The sequence below is a fragment of the Electrona antarctica genome, assembly GCF_951216825.1.
Source record: "Electrona antarctica genome assembly, chromosome: 1".
NCBI lineage: Eukaryota > Metazoa > Chordata > Actinopteri > Myctophiformes > Myctophidae > Electrona > Electrona antarctica.
The window spans coordinates 24,249,245-24,267,760 of NC_136806.1; the positions used below are offsets into that span (position 1 = coordinate 24,249,245).

An 18,516-nucleotide genomic window follows, 5' to 3' on the forward strand; every position below is an offset into this window, starting at 1 on the left:
GTATAAAATAGGACTTAAGTGGTTAAATGTAATTTGATAATATTCATGTCATATTGCACCGATCAGTATAAATATCCTGGCTTGATGCTTAATGCACTTGTCACACTCAGTCAGCAGGTATTGCCATCATCTGTATACTGAACAAAGTGCAACAATGTGGTATTTTATATAGAACTCTAATGTGTGTGCCCTGCATGTGTCTGATTATGCCTCTGGTGTTTGGGCTTTCCGTAAACATACAAGTTGCAACACCTTGCAAAACCATGTATCACAGAGCTATTTGATCTTTTCTGGGAGTCCATACATTTCAGTTTTGGAGTAGCCTATAGATGTTGGATGGGAACACCAGACATAAATGTCAAATGCTTCAGCTTTGGAATAAACCTGTGAAGGTGTCTCTGATCAGAGACTCGCCAAAAATGCATTTTGCATGGTCATCCTTGGGCTAATGAGTTGAAATGCTGAGGACTCATTTTGCGTAGGCTATACTGTATGTGCAAATGTACAGGGACAACTGCCCCAACAACTAAACATATTATTATTGGTAGTAGTAGTAGTAGTAGTTGTAGTAGTAGTAGTAGTAGTTGTTGTAGTAGGACTAGTACATTAGTTGTAGTATCTGGATGATTTGTCATTCATTTTCCTGAATAGGTTACTTATATTTAGGAGATTAGGAGCTAATGTTGCGTTCTGAGCTTGTAGATCTACTATTTTCAGTGCTTGACACTGCCGCACAACTATGTATAATAAATCAGGCTTTACAGCTACGCAGCTAATATAAATAAACAGAATTAGGTTGTTCTGTCTCTTCCTGTGCTCCACAGTTCTGTAGGCTACTTGATTAACTCTGTTCTGAAACTGCCCTTCTCAATGACAGGCCATAAGGATTCAAGATGCACTTCTTGTCAACCGAGATTAGCCGGCAACAGTATAAAGGTCATGAGTCAGATGTCCAACTGGGTCTCGAAGTCTTATTCCACTTCAGTCTTACTTCAGTCAACTCCAACCCTCCACATGAGGGAATACCACGCCTGACCAAATGGGGAAAGACTCTTTCGAAATGGATTAGCACAGCCTATTGTCCCTCAAGGCGGTGGAATTGCTGGGCTGGGATGAGAATCCAACAACACAGACAAAGCCTGGTGTAGCATAATGCCAAGTCTGTGTATTTCATAAGAACCTGCTGGCTCTGCTCTCTTATGTCCAGTATGCTGGCGTGTGTAGCATTCAGATTTGTGCGTAGAATCACTGTACTGTATGAATTTACTGTAACCACTTGATCGTCAGCACTCAGCAGTAGTACTGAGATGATTGCTCTGCACTGAAACGATGTTGTACTCGTTCACGCCATACTTACTCATTCAGAAATGTTGACAGCGAACATTCTTTTCCTGATATGATTTGTTAGAGCTGACATGCAAGTATGTGTTTGATATTGATAGTGACGGGTGAAATGTAGATGTAGGCCTACACAAAAAATCATTTATTTTGATGTTTGAATTCCAACAGCAAGGGCAATATCAAGTTTGTAAAATGGCCGACAGCTCCTTATCATTATAGAGACCCGTGTAAAATTGCTACAGCCAATAACAGAAATGAAATATTGCCCCCTTATAACTTGGCCCCTCTGCCATTACAAAACATGTCAGCATTTCTTCAATCCACCTTGATAGATAAATAATGCTCTGGCGTGATATTGATTAATATTTTGAGCATTGCACTGTGTGAAATGGGGATGGGCCTTACTCGGCTGAATTGTAAAGTCATTAGTTAACAGATATGTACAACTGGTTGTTTAATTATGGGATTCTGAGCAGTTGATTCATAGGTGGGACCTGTCTTTGACAGCAATTGGGATTTTTTTACTATACCTAGTGATAGTATATTTTACTTTCATTTGAAGTCCTTGTTTATTAGATAACCTAGTAGGATTACACTCAATTACACAATACCCAATTATGTGCGTGCGTGCGTGCGTGCGTGCGTGCGTGCGTGCGTGCGTGCGTGCGTGCGTGCGTGCGTGCGTGCGTGCGTGCGTGCGTGTGTGTGTGTGTGTGTGCGTGTGTGTGTGAGTGTGTGCAATGTGCGACGGCGTGCGTGCGTGTGTTTGTATGTGTCAGTGTGTGTGTGTGTGTGTGTGTGTGTGTGTGTGTGTGTGTGTGTGTAACTGTCTTTGTGTGGGTATAGGTGGGTGGGGGGCTGTACATGAAAAATGTGCAGATCTTAGCAGAAAGCTCCTTGAGTTTGATGATGGCAGTTTAAACCCTATAGACTATGGCTCTGCCAACATCAGCAGATTGTCTATAATTTAACATAGCCTGAGATGGGTTAGAAAATAAGACACTAACATACAGCAGTACTTGTATATTTTACTGCTTAGACCCTAAGCACTTTAACTTCAATATTCCTACTATGATTCTATAGCATGGTAATTCCCAGTCCATCCACATGCATGCACGCACGCACACACGCACGCACATACACAAATACACGCATAAACACACACAAAACTGAATTAGTTCATAGATACAGAACACCTACTGTAATTTCTCAAATACATTTTGCACCCAATATGATATAATTTATTGCACTGACCCTACTCTCACTCTGATAGCAAATTTTCTGCTTGACCATAATTGGCCATATGGCTCCATGGTTCTCTTTCCATTCAAATTGCTGAATGCGACAGCCTGAGGACACTGTTAGACTAAGCCATGGCCCTTGTTAATAGTATGCATGTGAAATTCATGGAAAGCTGTGTCAGGGATTATGTTTCTTTGAATCAGGATCGTTTGTGGAAAATGACTGATCCTGATGTGAAGTGAAACAAGAAAGAGTGTCCTGCATATCACCCTGCTAGCACTTCACAACACAATTCAGTCTTTTACAGATGTACTTTAGAACTGCAAAGAGAGAATATAATAAAACAGCAACACTTGGATTTATCTTCATCCTTCAAAAAACACTACGACTACACCTTTGCTGAAATATGCAAACAGATGTACAGCGTTGGACGGTGGAAGTCGGTGTCAATGGATGAATCACAAAATCTTCTCTCCCATAAGTGAGCTACAGACAGGATATTTTATTCCTTAAGTTATGGCATCATAAGGATGCCTCTGTCATTAAGTGTCACTCACAAACTGAGACCCCATAAGCCTTGTGGTGCTATGAAACATTCAACGAATATCTGAATTACTGCTGTTGACAGAGGAGAAGGTGGTGGTATTTCTTTTCCAAGGCATTGGCGAGGGAATTGAGATATCATTCAAACTAACAGCCCGCTGACTCAAGCCTCTGTTTGTGTTTATGTGGAGAGAGAGGTCAGGGTTTCCATTCCATTTGGGTTAACTCTTCCTGTCATATATCCACTGACAACGATGGGGATGAGAGTCATGAGGAGAGGACAAATACAGCACTGGCATGGAGCGCAAGTGTTTTCAGTCGTCACTGCACAACTCTGTTGTTGAGAGGTACCTAGTTGTGCTTAATATCAACCAGGCAACTTGAAGAGAACCGAAGCAGAAATCAAGAATAAACTCGTGGATTATATGTACGATTTACAATTTAGGCATTTAGCAGACGCTAAGTTTGCTTGGTGTGGAGTCACCCAGTCCAGAGCAACTAGCAAATATCTATGAGAAATTTGGGATTTGATTCATAATTTAACATTTTAAAAGTAATCTTTATAAATTAACTTAATACAGTGAATTAATAATTAACTATTAAACTCAATAAAGCTGAGAGATATATAGAGGCTAATGCTTTGAAGACTAAATTATTCATGACCATACTGTACATTTGACACTTAAAGGACGACTTCAACCATTTTCAACCTAACTTCATATAATTGGTCCTCACTAATGCTAATTATAATATGATATATTTGTTGTCTACACTGTGTACAGTATGTCTCATAGGATGCCTGTGGACAGTTCAGAAACCCGCCTACCAGTTACTCATCATCGATGAGGAATCCATAAGCCAATAGAAACTGCAGGCTTTCTATTCCTGTAAAGTTAGCAAGCTATAATGGAAGCCATTGTTCTCAGGTTAATACAAATCAAAAATGTGAAATCTTGTTGGGGCAAAAACAAACCTAACAATGATGTCACTGGTAGGCGAGTTACTGAAGTGTCCACAGCCCTCCTATGAGACACAGGGTGAGTAGATCTTTCTTTTACCATTTTATCATGACCATTAGTGAGGACCAATTATACGACGATAGGTTGAAAATGGGTGAGGTCATCCTTTAATGTTTAACAGCGGTTAAGTATGACACATTTGGCTATAGTCATCGTTCATTTCTCCAAGAGGTGAAGCCTATTTGGTTGACTTTGGGTCTGGTGATATGGAAACAGAAATGGGAACAGAGGAAACTAAAGCAATGAAATTGAAAGTGATGGAATGGATTTATTCAAGACATTCTGTGTGAAAATGGGGACTCTAAGGCACAAACCCCTAACTGAGTGACACACATTTTTCAGGCTATTGAAAAGGGGTCTAAAAACTGGCTATTTTCACTCGCAGCATAGTTCATTCCTAGATATAGTCTCAGAGATTGTGACAAATTATGTGTCAAGGATTTATGATGTGAGACGTAATAGGGCCACCCAGCTGCTAGAGTAAATGAATGTGCATATATTGGTGATATCCACACATCTGCTTAGCCCACAACCAACATGCAAGCCATGGTGCAGTAAGTCACACAAGCAGGCCTAATTCACTGTTTAACTTAGCATATCCACAGATATACATGTATTGTTTATGACCCTGCTTATATTCAATACATGATTTCCAACTAGTAGTACAGTATTTCATATTTAATGAGCAGTTGCCGTTTCCATGACATGCAATGCTGATGGAAAAGTAGCTTGTAAAATAGTATTTTCCTGATTATAGTTCATGTCAAACCACATTATGCTGCCATTCCTGCCACGCTTTACTGATTCAATAAATGCTGTGCCACTAAATCATCAGGAAAAAAAGAAAACTACCTCCCTGATTCAATAATTATGTAAAACAGATGCTGACAGCTAGGGTAATCAATTTATTTGGATGAAAGAAAAGAGTGATGTCAATATGCTGAGTGATTTATTGCCATTATAGAATAGATAGAAGTGAATTCTCTAGTCTATAAGCATTTTTACTTATTAGCACAGACTGGGTCGGGTAAAATTGGGTGGAAAAATACCTCCAGCCACTAAGAAGAGTTTACAGGTTTTCTGCCTGTTGGTAATTTGATGTATATTTTAACAGTTTAGCAAGCACAACTTGCTTGCCAACGATCAGTTTCGGTACTTCAGTATATGGTCACTAGGTATAGTGTGGTGTTTTAGATAGAAGGCTATATGGTCAAGGACCTCAAGAGCTGCACAGAATCACTACTTCTCTACTGCGAGGCACATGTTTAATGCATGCACCCTTTTCACACAGGGATCCAAAAACATGAACATCTGCCAATTATGGCAACACGAAAGGCAGAACGTACAGCAGATACCAAAATCACAGTATCTTAGTTGAGAATAATTCATGTCCTATTTGGGGCATGCAGCCATCCACTGCCTGTGGCATTCATTTCATCCAGAACGCTGCATACTGTAATTCATCGTTCCAGGTTCGTCATAAAATCAGAAGGACGGGTTCATTTTCATTTTGCTCATTTCATCACCAGGTGCACAGAACAAAAGCGCCAGGCACAGAGGCGAATACAAGGACCAATCAACTTAAAATGCCACACAGACTAGATAAAAGAAGAGCGAGTCCTTTCATCCTTGATGACAGGTGCTTTTAGTGCTCCACCAGACATCACACACGCAGCCCCCTGCACTAGCAGCACCTGTTTACTTCCTGTAATGAAGACACAGGATCATGCAAAAGAAAGGAGAGAGAGAGACGAGAAAACAAACTAAGCCTGGAAAAGCAGAGGGAAGCAATTAAGCCCAGAGTAAAATGACCAAGCTAAAACTTAGATTTTGAGGATTAGAATGATTCAAATGAAATTATGTAAAAGCCTGCAAATATGCCCAGAGCTGCAATGCCATTTTATTGCAATGACGGTGGAGGAGGAACGGAAGAGGTTTGGATAATTCCTTTGTATCATCTCTTTGTAAAAGTGGGTTGTGGGCTCTCTCCCACAACCCACTTTTACAGTTGCTCTGTGATTGAATGCATTAGCATCTGCTGTGTAAACTATGAATAATGCTTAGAGGAATCAAGCAGAGGTTTCCTCCACATGATATCTGCCATGCAGTGCCCTCACAACACAGGCATGGGAGCACAAAATAAATAAAAAGCAGATGAATAATTAAGAGCATGTTTTATTGTGTTGCCATGCAGCCTAGCACACAGTGACAACTGCGACTGAACTGTCCCCAGGTGAGCCGTGGTCGCAGCTGCTGAGCTAGGCTTAATTGGGAAATGATAGCAGCACAGCTAATTTGATCTCTGCTTAATTAAAGGGCCTGCATGCAGAATGGCACTATGAATACTGAATGAAGTTGAAATGCTGCAGATATACTGTGTACTGTGCAAGAATTGGATTCATGAACACTGTAAAAACTTTACAATTTACCAGTCTTGTGCATGCCGTACGCTTGAAGCAAATGTCTACACACAACAACAAATGATTGCTTCTGTTAATTCTAGAGATGGTGCCTTGGATACCAGACTTTCTCTTTGCGAGCAGTACCATTCTCTACATTCAACAGTCTATTCTCATTTGGTGCATCCCATGAAAGGTACATGTTTCCATTTACCACTATCTAAATCCGATTTCTGCTCTTCCGGAAACTAGTCTGTCTCTTCCATCACATAAGACAGAGTCATACCTTTCTCTTGCTTCCACCTCTGCAGGGTCCTCGTTGCTGCCCTTCACATTGTCTTCAGCGCTCTTGGGGTCCTCCTTCCTGGTGACGCTGGGCGACGAGGTGTTCTTAGGGGGCTCCTCGCTGACCTGGAGAGCGTGAATGGTGTTCTGATGCTGGTGGTGCCATGATTGATGACCCGCTCTGACATAGACTGGCGTGGGCCCCGGCGTGGGTACCAGGATGCTGTGGACGGGGCTGTTCTTCCGGAGTCCTCCTCCTCCCAATCCACCCCTGTCCCGGGAGTGACTCTTCAGGCGGCCCTGCACGGGGGTCCCTCTGTGGTCCAAGCCATCCTGCTGGATGTAGCTCACGCCACCTCCGCCTCCTCCGCCGCCGCCGGCCGAACCCTGGGACGAGTGGCTGAACCAGCGCCAGCGCAGCCGGAGGATCTGCTTCACGTCAAAGTCCTTCTTCCCCGACACGGACATCCTCCTTTCAGCTTGCAGATGAACGAGGGGTGCCCAAAAACATGGAGGAGGAGCAGAGGAGAGAAGACCCTTGGTTTCAGTCCTTTCTGAATACAAAGTGCCTCCTCTCTCTCTATTGTCTCAGTAGTACTATACCAGCAGTAGCAGCACCTCCTCGTCCGCCTGCACTGTCTCCCTCCTCCGCTGCTCTGTTAGAGGATAAGGAAAAACAATCCTCTGCAGCTTTTGTTCCTGTGCCTGTGATTACAAGCCTGCCTCCAACTCTCCCTGTTTGCCTCACTCTCTCTCTCTCTCTCTCTCTCTCTCTCTGCTTTTCTCCCTCTCTCTCTCTCCTCTAATGCTGCTGTTTCTGTTTGCTGCTGCTGCTGTGCTGCTGGAGTTAATGCACATGCATGATCCTCGCTCCCTCCCCTCCCCTTCTCTTCTCTTCTCTTCTCTCTCTCTCTCTCTCTCTCTCTCTCTCTCTCTCTCTCTCTCTCTCTCTCTCTCTCTCTCTCTCTCTCTCTCACCCTTGCTCTCTGACAGACAGAACACATGCACGCACTAGAAATGAAATGAGGAAAATATCCCAAGCCCTGCCCAGTCCCCTCAGCTATACGACTGTACCTCCCTGATGATGTTGGGGCTGCCTGCTCTCTTGCCAAAAATGGGGGGAGTGGGGGGAGCAGGGAGCCAGCATGATGAGGTCACACCTCGAGAAAGTAAATCATGGCTTGGTCTAGGAGGGAAAGAAGGACTCACTGCACTATAACACCTCACCTATAACACTATGCTATCTTTACTCTGTTAGGAGAAGCTCATCTGGACAAATGGAATCATATGTGAGCGTGTCCACATGTGCACGCCCACACATGTGCACGCACGCACGCACGCACGCACGCACGCACGCACGCACGCACGCACACACACACACACACACGCTCATGCGTAGACGTGCATACATTTTGTTATAGTGATTCTACACTAACAGACTCACACAAACAATGTTGCATGCACACACACACACACACACACACACACACACACACACACACACACGCACACGCACGCACACGCACACACACACACACACACACACACACACACACACACACACACACACACACACACACACACACACACACACACACACACACACCTACACAAATGTGTGCTCTGCTATCCTCACATCAAACAGACTCCCAAGAGGGAATGTCTCACTGCAGGTAGCCATGCAGAAAAAATATTCCCCCTCTAGCCCTGCGTCTTAAAAAAAAGCGAGGGGGGAAAGAAGGGGAGAGGGGAGAAAAAAAACCCTGTTGACTAGTACATGAGAAGTGGAAAAACTACATACTGATGAACCATTCAAGGTCAGTAAGCTGCCTCTTCCCCAGTCGGGGCTTCAGAGAAACCATATTGCATCTCAGGAAGAGATTCCATGCCAGGCGTAAATAACGAACCGTGCTCCAGGGTGTGCATCGCAGCCGCATTATACCTAATTGAAAAGCTTTACAATGGCTTTAGCTAAAAGGACACTGAGGCAACATGCAAGGTAATCTGAGGTCATTCAGTCAATGGCAACAGCATGACTAGCGTCTGGATGCTGTAGATACATGACTTGTGGTATCTGCAGTACAGGTCTGTCACACGATGGAGTCCAATGCTGAACATAGCAGATCTACAAGCTCACAAAGTGTGGCCTTGCGGCACGTTCTGAGCTAGTAGATCTCCTGTTTCTGGACAACGGGACACCATCGTTTGACTATAAATCAGGCCTTGGGGTGTGCTGTACACTACAGGGTATGCTGTCACTAACACTGGATCTGTGGGCTCTAAGTGCTTTATTACAAATCAGCTGTCAAAGGAAGCTGTACATGCCCACAGGGTAAGTGAGGAAATTGGATTTCAAAATGGATTGCGAACCTGGCTCGGTGCAGCACAACATACCACGACGCAACAAGATCTATTGTAATCTCCTGACACTTTAGAATCATCTTGTGGTTTGTGCATTCCTAAACATGGATGGTTTAGTTAGGGCTGAATGTGCTTCATATATAAACTAACAAGGAATATTTGCTCACTGTGACAGTTACATTTACCAGATCGACAGACCATCTCCTTAATGACCTGTTTTTGTAAAGAACTATAAATTGGCTTGTTGTTGAAATGTGCTATACAAAAAGATTGAAGTTCAACTTCAAACCAAATCATATTTAAATAATTGAAAACATTGCTGAACTGCAAATCTACTCAAAAAGACCCATCTTCCATGACATTGGTGAGAGGAGAAGGTTGAAGACAGTCTATTAAAATAGTAGACCTTATGCTGCACAGTATCTCATCCGCCTCCGTTGCCTCGTGTATAAGAGGGATTTGGAAGCATAGATACAGGTTGTTACACTAAATGGTTTATGCATATGATCAGTTGAAAGTCATATTCAAGGACTACAAATATTAAGCAAATTGCCTCTGCTATACCTCTGCCATCAGCTTGAAGCCTATAATATGTTATATTATATAGGTTATGAAATAATTGCATGGGTGAAGAACAATCTGCCCAACTGCCTGGCATGTTTAGCCCAATGACAATGACAACTCACGGTATACTTGACATTAACGCTGACCATTTTCTATAGCATATTGTATATTGTTTTATGTTCAAGAAAGCCACTGGATTGAGTTATTCTTGTATGGAAATCAACTTGCAGAGACAGCAGACAATCCAACACGGTAATATACAGTAATAATTACAGGGATTTGTTTTATTTGTAACATTATTGTTGTGTTTCAATGCATTTTGAAGGTCTATCTGAAATGTCTATCACACACATAGTAAATATATGAGAAATTGGGAGAGGGGGAGCTGAGGGAAGTGTGTACCCAAGTTTGTGTACCCTAATTTTTTCCCTCAACACCAAATCTCGTCACCGTAAAGACTAGCTCACGACATGTTGCACTGAAGACTGAATGGCCTGCCTTTTTCACAGAATGTTGAAATGCCGATTTCCATGTGGTCAAACGTCTACTGCTCACAGTCTTTGCATTCTGGGTGCTGAGGCTTATCAGGAGGTCAAGCTGGAGAACGGTGGTGTTTTTCCACTGTTCATTTTGACAGCAAATGTTGATTTAGTTTAGTCATATTTTAGTCATCTGAAAGGTTTTCGTTTTAGTCGACTAAATATTGTAATATTTTAGTCGACTAAATCTACAGTTGATTTTGTCTACAAAAAATATTTTGGCAGGCTGTAATGGCTGATTTTCTACTTGGTTGGGTTGCATGCTGAAAATAGTGATCTACAAGCTCACAACGCGTCGCTAATTTCAGAGCGCAAAACACGAGCACAACCAAACATAAAATGACATTTTGTTCTACTGGATCTTCTCCACCAGTCCCTTCCTAACAACCAAACATAAAATGACATTTAGTTCTACTGGATTTCTTCTCCAACAGACGAAATTGTCAATATTTCGTCAGTTGGAGTATATTCGTCAGTGAAAAAAGGTAGAAGATAGAAGAAAGGTAGAAGAATTTTTTTGTCATAGTTTTAGTCGACGAAATTAACAGAGTAACTTATTCTCATTCTCAGATTCGCGCTTAATTAATATTAATATTAATATCCACTGATGTCTTTCCAGCTGGCTAGACCTTCTATCTTCTACTGCCTGAGATTTATTCGCATGTGATAGCCGAGCTCGTTGTGTTCATCACACATCCATCACAATCCTTTTAATTTGTGACAAAGATGTCCCCAATGCACCGCGGAGACAAACACAGAGAGGTTACTAAAGAGGCAAGGAATTCCCCCGAATTGAAATAAGTCCTGAGATATGCGCCATAACACATTGTAGTTAATGCATTATTTAAATCAGATCTTGGCTGGGGACTGTGGGGTGTCTAGAATTGTGTTGAGTGCATGTATCACCCTTTATTTTCATCCACATGGTTGCTTATGAGTCAATGGGAATGGGGTTCTAAGCTTAATACCCTTATTTCTATGGTTGAGAGGCACCCAGACTGAATTATTAAAGAGGTCTCTGCCTGTGAAGACGACTATTTTTTGTATTGTGTTTTGGTTGCTTTTGTTTTGCATTTAGTATCTAGTGGAGATTCTGCATGTTTGTACAGTATACATACAGTATACACACACAGTATACCACAATGTTACAGTGTGATATACAGTACAGTACACTATGCACACAGTATACGCCCACATTGTGAGGACCCCCTCGAAAACGATATACAGCCTGGCGGTTACCCTTTCTATGCCTTTGAGTTTTCCAGTTATGAGAAAAAGGAATCGATCTCGCTGATCCTTTGTTCTCTAGAGGCTATTATTTCTCAATAGATTTATTACTTCTTAAGCCAATACCAAATACATTTTTCATGGTAGAAATGATGCGTGTCAGTTAGCTCTACTGTGCTGTGTGCATGGCATTAGCACTGTAATTGTTGTCTGGTGGTTACTAATACTGAAATATATGGCAGTTGTTGATCATATACGCTTGAGAAATGCCTTGGATATTATGCTGTGTTCACACGGGCAGATGCAAAGACACAGTCTACCATTAATCTTTAATGGAAGCCAGCAACATGAAGATACTAGGATAGCCTACATCTGACATTTGTAGCTGCCGCAAAAGATACAAAGCTCCAAAAGCTACAAAGAATCACACCCTGTGTGAACTGAGTGGTGCAACTCCCCTCTCCCCTCTCCCACTGCCTCTCTCTCTCTCTCTGTAATTAGCAGTCAACAGTGCAACACTATCTCTCTCTGTTTCTGGCACAACAGCGCCACTTTTGCCCCTACTGGTACTCTAAACATAGTCACATAGGTTAGGACGGTCATTGATGTTCCTTGGAGTGGTTGCACCACTCAAAAAGATGAGCTGGTTTCAACTTCAGCTACAAAGATGAAATGCTACAAATACGCTGTGTTGCTTTCTGTATATGTGTGGCAAATATTGCCACTATATTATTCATAGAATAATAGTAAGTACTGTGCATGCTGTAATTAGCCTATGTTTTCTATATACAAAGAGTCAGATAAACTAACCTAATTTCCTGTCCCACAATGGATCAGCATTCAACATAGTGTATAATTCAATATTTTCTGTTAAAATTGAACATTGAGATTGTTGCCTATGGTCCGGGTGTTATTTGGTGACTGTAATAAACGTATGCTGTAGGTTTGCAAGCATGCTGCGCTCCACAGGAGGTATATCCCCCATGTACAGATTTGTTGGCACGGTCATTAATCATGAAACACCTTGGCCTTAATTGTGCACATTAATTGATGAAAAGGGGGCTGGGTGACACTTCCATAACCCCTCTGTTGTTGTTGTTTTAGCACATCTCGTATGAGTCAAACAAACACGTATTCATAAATTGAATACGTGTCATAGTTTTCTGACATTTTAATTGGTTTTCCAAAATGAGAGTTGAGACATGCTTCTTCACTCTCAAGTGAACACTACACTGCAGTCATCAAAGTGCAGTGCCAAACAGCAAACATTAAACTAATCTGATAAGAGGTGTTCTAAAATATCCATGCAAGACATGCAAATGCAAATATATGCAAAAGCTCACTCACACACACACACACACACACACACACACACACACACACACACACACACACACACACACACACACACACACACACACACACACACACACACACACACACACACACACACACACACACACACACACACACACACACACACACACACACACAATTGACAATAAAATCACATTAAGTGCCCATAACTGACTGTGCATTATACTAATGCTTTAAGTTCAACAATGTTGTAGGAATGTATTGTAACAACCCACTAAAGCTAGGTAACCACTTTTATTTGTGCAGGAGTCAAGGACACCATCTGGCTCCACTCTCCACATGACACATGAGATGTCAGATCAGACTGGTACGGCAACCACATTATCATCTATCTAACATCTGCCCCACTAGCAAGCATTACCTACTTTCCTCTTCTGCCATCTCTTTATTGCTCACTACAGTTAAATGATGACATGTCATTTCTGCTTGCATTGGCAATCAAGCTATATTAACCTGCTGTAATCACATCACATTTACAATGAATCTTGCCGAGTAGCTATTGCACAGTATTGTATTTTGGTTTTCAATGCCCTGTTTTGAGCATGTAACAAAATCTATACTGTAGGTGGGAAGGAAGAGGAAACATTTTACATATAAGTGCTGAGAAATAGGAGCCTCAAATGAATTTCAAATGAATCCTTTGAAAGAAGGTCTCTCAAGTGTCACATTTTATGCTGTGTTGGCTGGTGATATTTCAAATATAATTGACCATTGTCCATATTCATGAGACTCACAAATTAGAGGAGGTCAGCAAATAGTAAAAATGCAACCGTGTGCGCACACATAGCCTACAAGCAGAGATGAGTTGTCCAGTGAACTGAAATCTCAGAGAACACACTAGAATACTGTATACTAGCCTATAGACCCACCACTAACTATTTATCTTATCCTCTTTTTGTAAAATCCCTGACCTGGTGTGTGTGATCATGATCATGCCATATGTAGCTATACGGAGACACAATGCAGCCTTGGGGAAGAACATTCACTCACAGGAGGTCAGAAGGGCCAGGTTTAAAATTTATGGGAAAATTACATTTAATGTGCCGTATAGGCCTGCTATGGCCAAGCCTGATTTATGCTTTATACTTTATATATCGAACAACCCTGTCATGCACTGAAAATCATAACTTGTGGCATTGTGAGCTTGTAGATCTGCTATTTTCGGCATGTCACTTAAGTAGGCTATAAAAACATACGCCATGAATAGGGGTATCTCTTGAATTAATAGCATAATAGAGACAATGCCACTGTAGACAAAGTACACAGGAGGAATATAGTATGTTTCAAACTTGGCATGTAGCTAGAAGGCTAGAAATAAATAAAGGTGGTTTCTTTATAAAGCTAGAAACATCTCAAATTAATTTAAAATCATGAGTCAGTTAATAATTAGTTAAACAATTTAACAACTTTATAAAAAAGATTACAACATTAACTAAATTGAAGTGATTCCAATAAGATAATCCATGTAATAAACACACCCTATTGTTCTTAAAATATAAATAACTTCAATGTGAACAAAATGGAAAAGTAATGTCTGTATTTGACTCCTACCTCATGCTTCATTACAAATATAATTATATATGTAAATATAGTAGCTACTGTACATCTAGCAAACAAGATGATTCACAGAATAGCAATCTATGTTTAACCAAAATTGTTCTTACCTTTAGATGGACCCAAAGTGGACTCAAAGAAATCTAACCTGATTGTCTTAATACAGTAAGTATCCAATGGAGATGATGATACACATTAAATCCAGAACAACTTGATACATTGCAAGTCCGATGCAATGATCACGCGCTTCTTTCTTGTTGTCTCCAACAGTCCCTGTTGCAGCAAAAAAAATATTTGCCACGCCAGAGAGGAAAGGAGCATTTTCCTCTTTCAAAGGAAACTCCTGATAACTCTCTTCCTCTGTGCTACCTCAACAATTGCATTCAAGCAACCAGGAACCCCAGGATCACTTCCGGTGTTCCAAGCATAAACACTGTTTTCACCAACTTTTGCTCCCTTCCAAATAACAATAAAGTTATTAAGATGTGTAAAATACTGTAAATACATGTAGATACTTCATATTAGATGTGAACTTCACATTCACATAGGCATGCATGTTAAAAAAGTAGAAACTCTACTACAGATATACGTTATAGCAAAACTCTCTCATCAACGAAACAATCACACTTATTAACCAAACAAAGGATTGTATGGTTGGCTAGGCTGGTTATGTTAAAAACATTGTAAAGTGGAAGGCTATAGGGGACTGGAATGGATTGTAGTATTCACATTAAAATTAAAACGTTGACTGCACTAATTTCTAAGAGATTTTAAGAGTTCTGAGATGCCCCAGCTAGAGCCATATATCAACCATTATATGTATTTTTGTCTCCACCAGGCCGAAGGCATGGGGAGAGAGTATGTTTTGCACTCCGTCCGTGTGTGTGTGTGTGTGTGTGTGTCCGTCCGTCCTTCCGTCCGTCTGTGTACAGCTAATCTCCGGCACCGTTAACCCGGTCGATGCCAAACTTTGCACACACACTCCCTGGATGCCAACGATGAACCTCTGCTCCGCATTTTCCAGAACGGCCTGTTATAGCGCCACCATAAGGCAGCTTTTCACATTTTTTACCTAAAACTGCACCGATCTGCATGAAACGTTGCATGCACACTCCCTAGAGGCCGAGGACAAACCTTTGACCTTCATTTTCCGCATCTGCCTTTTATAGCGCCACCAGGAGGCCGACTTTTGTAAAACACAGTATCTCTATGGTCATGTGCTCAAGTCGGATCTGTCCGATATTTCATATTCCATCCTAATTGGCTATAATTGGCTTTCACAGTTTGCAAGATTGCCCCGTTTTGAACAAAAGCCTCAAATCATGAACGCAGCATGCAATTTACGTGAAATCTTTCACACATTTTCTTACTAGGCTGAGGAATATATCCCACCCTTTTCACATTGGCCTGTTATAGCGCCACCAACAGGTTGATTTTTGCAAAACACATTTTTGGAACAAAATGCCTCAAGTCATCCAATTGCCATCAAAGGCAAACATGTTTATATTATTACTCCTAAACATTTTGCCAAACATCTCACACAGTCCTATCCTCCTGGTGGAGACCTGTGCCCAGAAGGGCACTTTTTCTAGTTGTCAATATATCGGTATGTTGCCAATGTGTCCGGATTTTAACCATTTTCGACCTGGCATCCCTATTTAGGGTATGGTATTATAGGTTAAGATTTTCAAAAACCTTAGGAGATCTACCCTCACAACTCACAACAACATCAGCTATTTTTAAACATTATGCATATTAGGATAAGTGGTAAAAAGATATGTTTAATCCCAGTTCCAGGTTGGAACTAGTAGGCTATACGGCAATGTGAAAGTTTGGGAGGGATAGTCAGTGGTAGTGTCTATAATGTGAATTGCTGCACATGAAATATTTTGAAATGTCCCACTGGCTATACAATTTCACACATTGCACCACACAGACATAGCTTCTACCGGCTACCGGTTCAATCCTGGAAATGGGTTCTGACATATTCTTGCCTTTGAACTACTCTGCCATTAAGGCACACATGGAAAGGACGTACACCTGGAAAGGACACTTTGTGCAGACACAAAAGCCACTGAAAACAGGTTTATTCACAAAAATGTCAAAACAGGCATTGGGCAGGCAAAAATCTAAAAACTGTGGAAGTCAATTGGGTCAAGGTCCAAAGGCCATGCAGTCAGTGAGAGCAGAGGCAATTGGGGCAAAAACTAGAGAGCTTGGCAAAACACAAGACAATCTGACAAGGACTGGAAAGAGACTGAGGCATGTGGGCATGATTGCAGGTGAGTGAATGCAGGTGGTCCAGACACACCCACTCCTAGGTCAGACCATAGACCATAAAAGGTAGATGCCTCCTTCGGCTCTGGGCCGTGTGCGTCTCGAGAGTAAGCAATTAAGCTTCTTCTTCTTTGCAAAGCATGAGTGGCATGCATCACAGAAGGAGACCTTTGGTAGGCCAATCAGAGACAATGTAAACGTTTGTTTTCTCATGCCAATAGAGCTCCTTTGGATTGAATTGATAAGTCCCGGAAAAGACGCGCTGTGATTGGCCAGTAGTCACTTTGAGTGGCAACGACGCAGCGTGGCTTAATCCGCATTTCCGCTTGACTTCCGCCTACGATGGAGACATACATCGCTCCAATGAACTGCAGCGGGCAATGAGGCATCCATTTTTTTTTATATCTATGGGTCAGACTGTGACAAAGGCCCTGCCCCAATGACCCAACCCCATTCTATCCACCTTTTGTTTCAAAATAGAAAGTTCACCCTGAAGCACAGAACATACCATAATAATCTGGAATGAGTGTGACAGAAAATTATAAATACCAGAAAATAACTGTCTTACTGAGTATACTGTACATAATAATAATAATAACCCTTAACCTAACCCTAAGTACAATCATTCCTAATAACTGCATTTTTGCCATCTAGTTCAACTACACTTTTTGGGGGGCACTAAGGTCTGTTAATTTTCTCATGTTCAACTTAATTTGTTGTCATGTGTATTAATACAATAAAATGTTTGCACTTTATTGATGGTGTTCCTTGTCATTCTACATTGGAAATGAAGTTTCTTATTTCCGTTAGTTACTGTACCTCCGTAGAGCGCCAGATGTTCTTGTGCTGTAACCAAAAAGGCTGTCCTCGCCACGCCTATCCTTGCTTTGGCATCTGTATCTATAGGACAGCACTGGTTGGATTTATCTTCATGTTTGTTTTTCCCTTGTCGATGTCAAGTCCTACTTGTGTGTCCTCAATGTGTGTATCTATCCTTTAACTCTCATTTGGACTTTCTGAGTGTTCCCCAGAGATCAGCACAGCTGTGCATGATTTCAAAACTGAACATTGCCATTTTGTTGTGTTGTATTATGTTGTGTTAAGACCTGAGGCCGATTCTATACAAATGCCTTCTAAATCAGTAGTTCTCACACTTTCAAGATTTTTCAAAAATGTTCCAAAATAGCAGATGTACAAGCTTGTAGCGCGACACGAAGTGACTGCTTTTTTTGAATAGCCAGCGCAAAACTCTATAATGGCACAGATGCTTTCCCGTCTTTAATGGGTTAAAGCAGAGAGAGACAGAGCACAAGTAGCCTCGGTACACAGGCTTTTATTTGCATTTATTTTCATTCGCATTCGGCTCAAAAAAGAAAAGTCTGGGGAAACCCATTGGAAAATCTGGCATAGGAATTAAGCCCACTCACTTCCTTGTATTTTGTGTGTGTGTGCGTGGCTGCGTGCGTGTATACTGCATAGGGCACGGGCTGCATCGTGATAATCTTATATTACCCAACTCTCCCATAATGTTACCAACAGTATCTTAAATATTAGCATGGTGTAATTGTCCCGTAAATACATACAGTAGGCCTATATATCTACTTGTCCCATTATGCAAAATACACATCTCTACTTGTCCCATGCATTAAATATCTCTACACTATACTGGTCACCAGTACTGGTGTGTGCTATGCATTGTAATGCCAGCCGCCCTGGTATCTTTGGTCCTTTAAGTACACAATTAAGTTAGGTGATGTACAGGAAAATATATTGCTACACATAGGTGGC

At 41.5% G+C, this 18,516-nt stretch overlaps 1 protein-coding gene across 2 annotated transcripts in view; it reads right to left on the reverse strand.

Moving 5' to 3' along the window:
- klhl4 (kelch-like family member 4) overlaps positions 1 to 14,596 on the reverse strand; it is a 40,086-nt gene extending 25,490 nt beyond the window's left edge. The window contains exon 1 of one of the 2 annotated variants that reach the window (XM_079500305.1): positions 14,562 to 14,596. Coding sequence is in view for 1 of the 2 variants with exons in the window: in XM_079500303.1 (XP_079356429.1) it covers positions 6,831 to 7,297 (467 nt within the window). In the remaining variant the exon portion in view is untranslated. Of the gene's footprint in view, positions 1 to 6,830; positions 7,582 to 14,561 lie in introns of those variants that run through there. The other variant, XM_079500303.1, reaches the window with a different exon arrangement.
- Between the last annotated feature and the right edge of the window lie 3,920 nt (positions 14,597 to 18,516).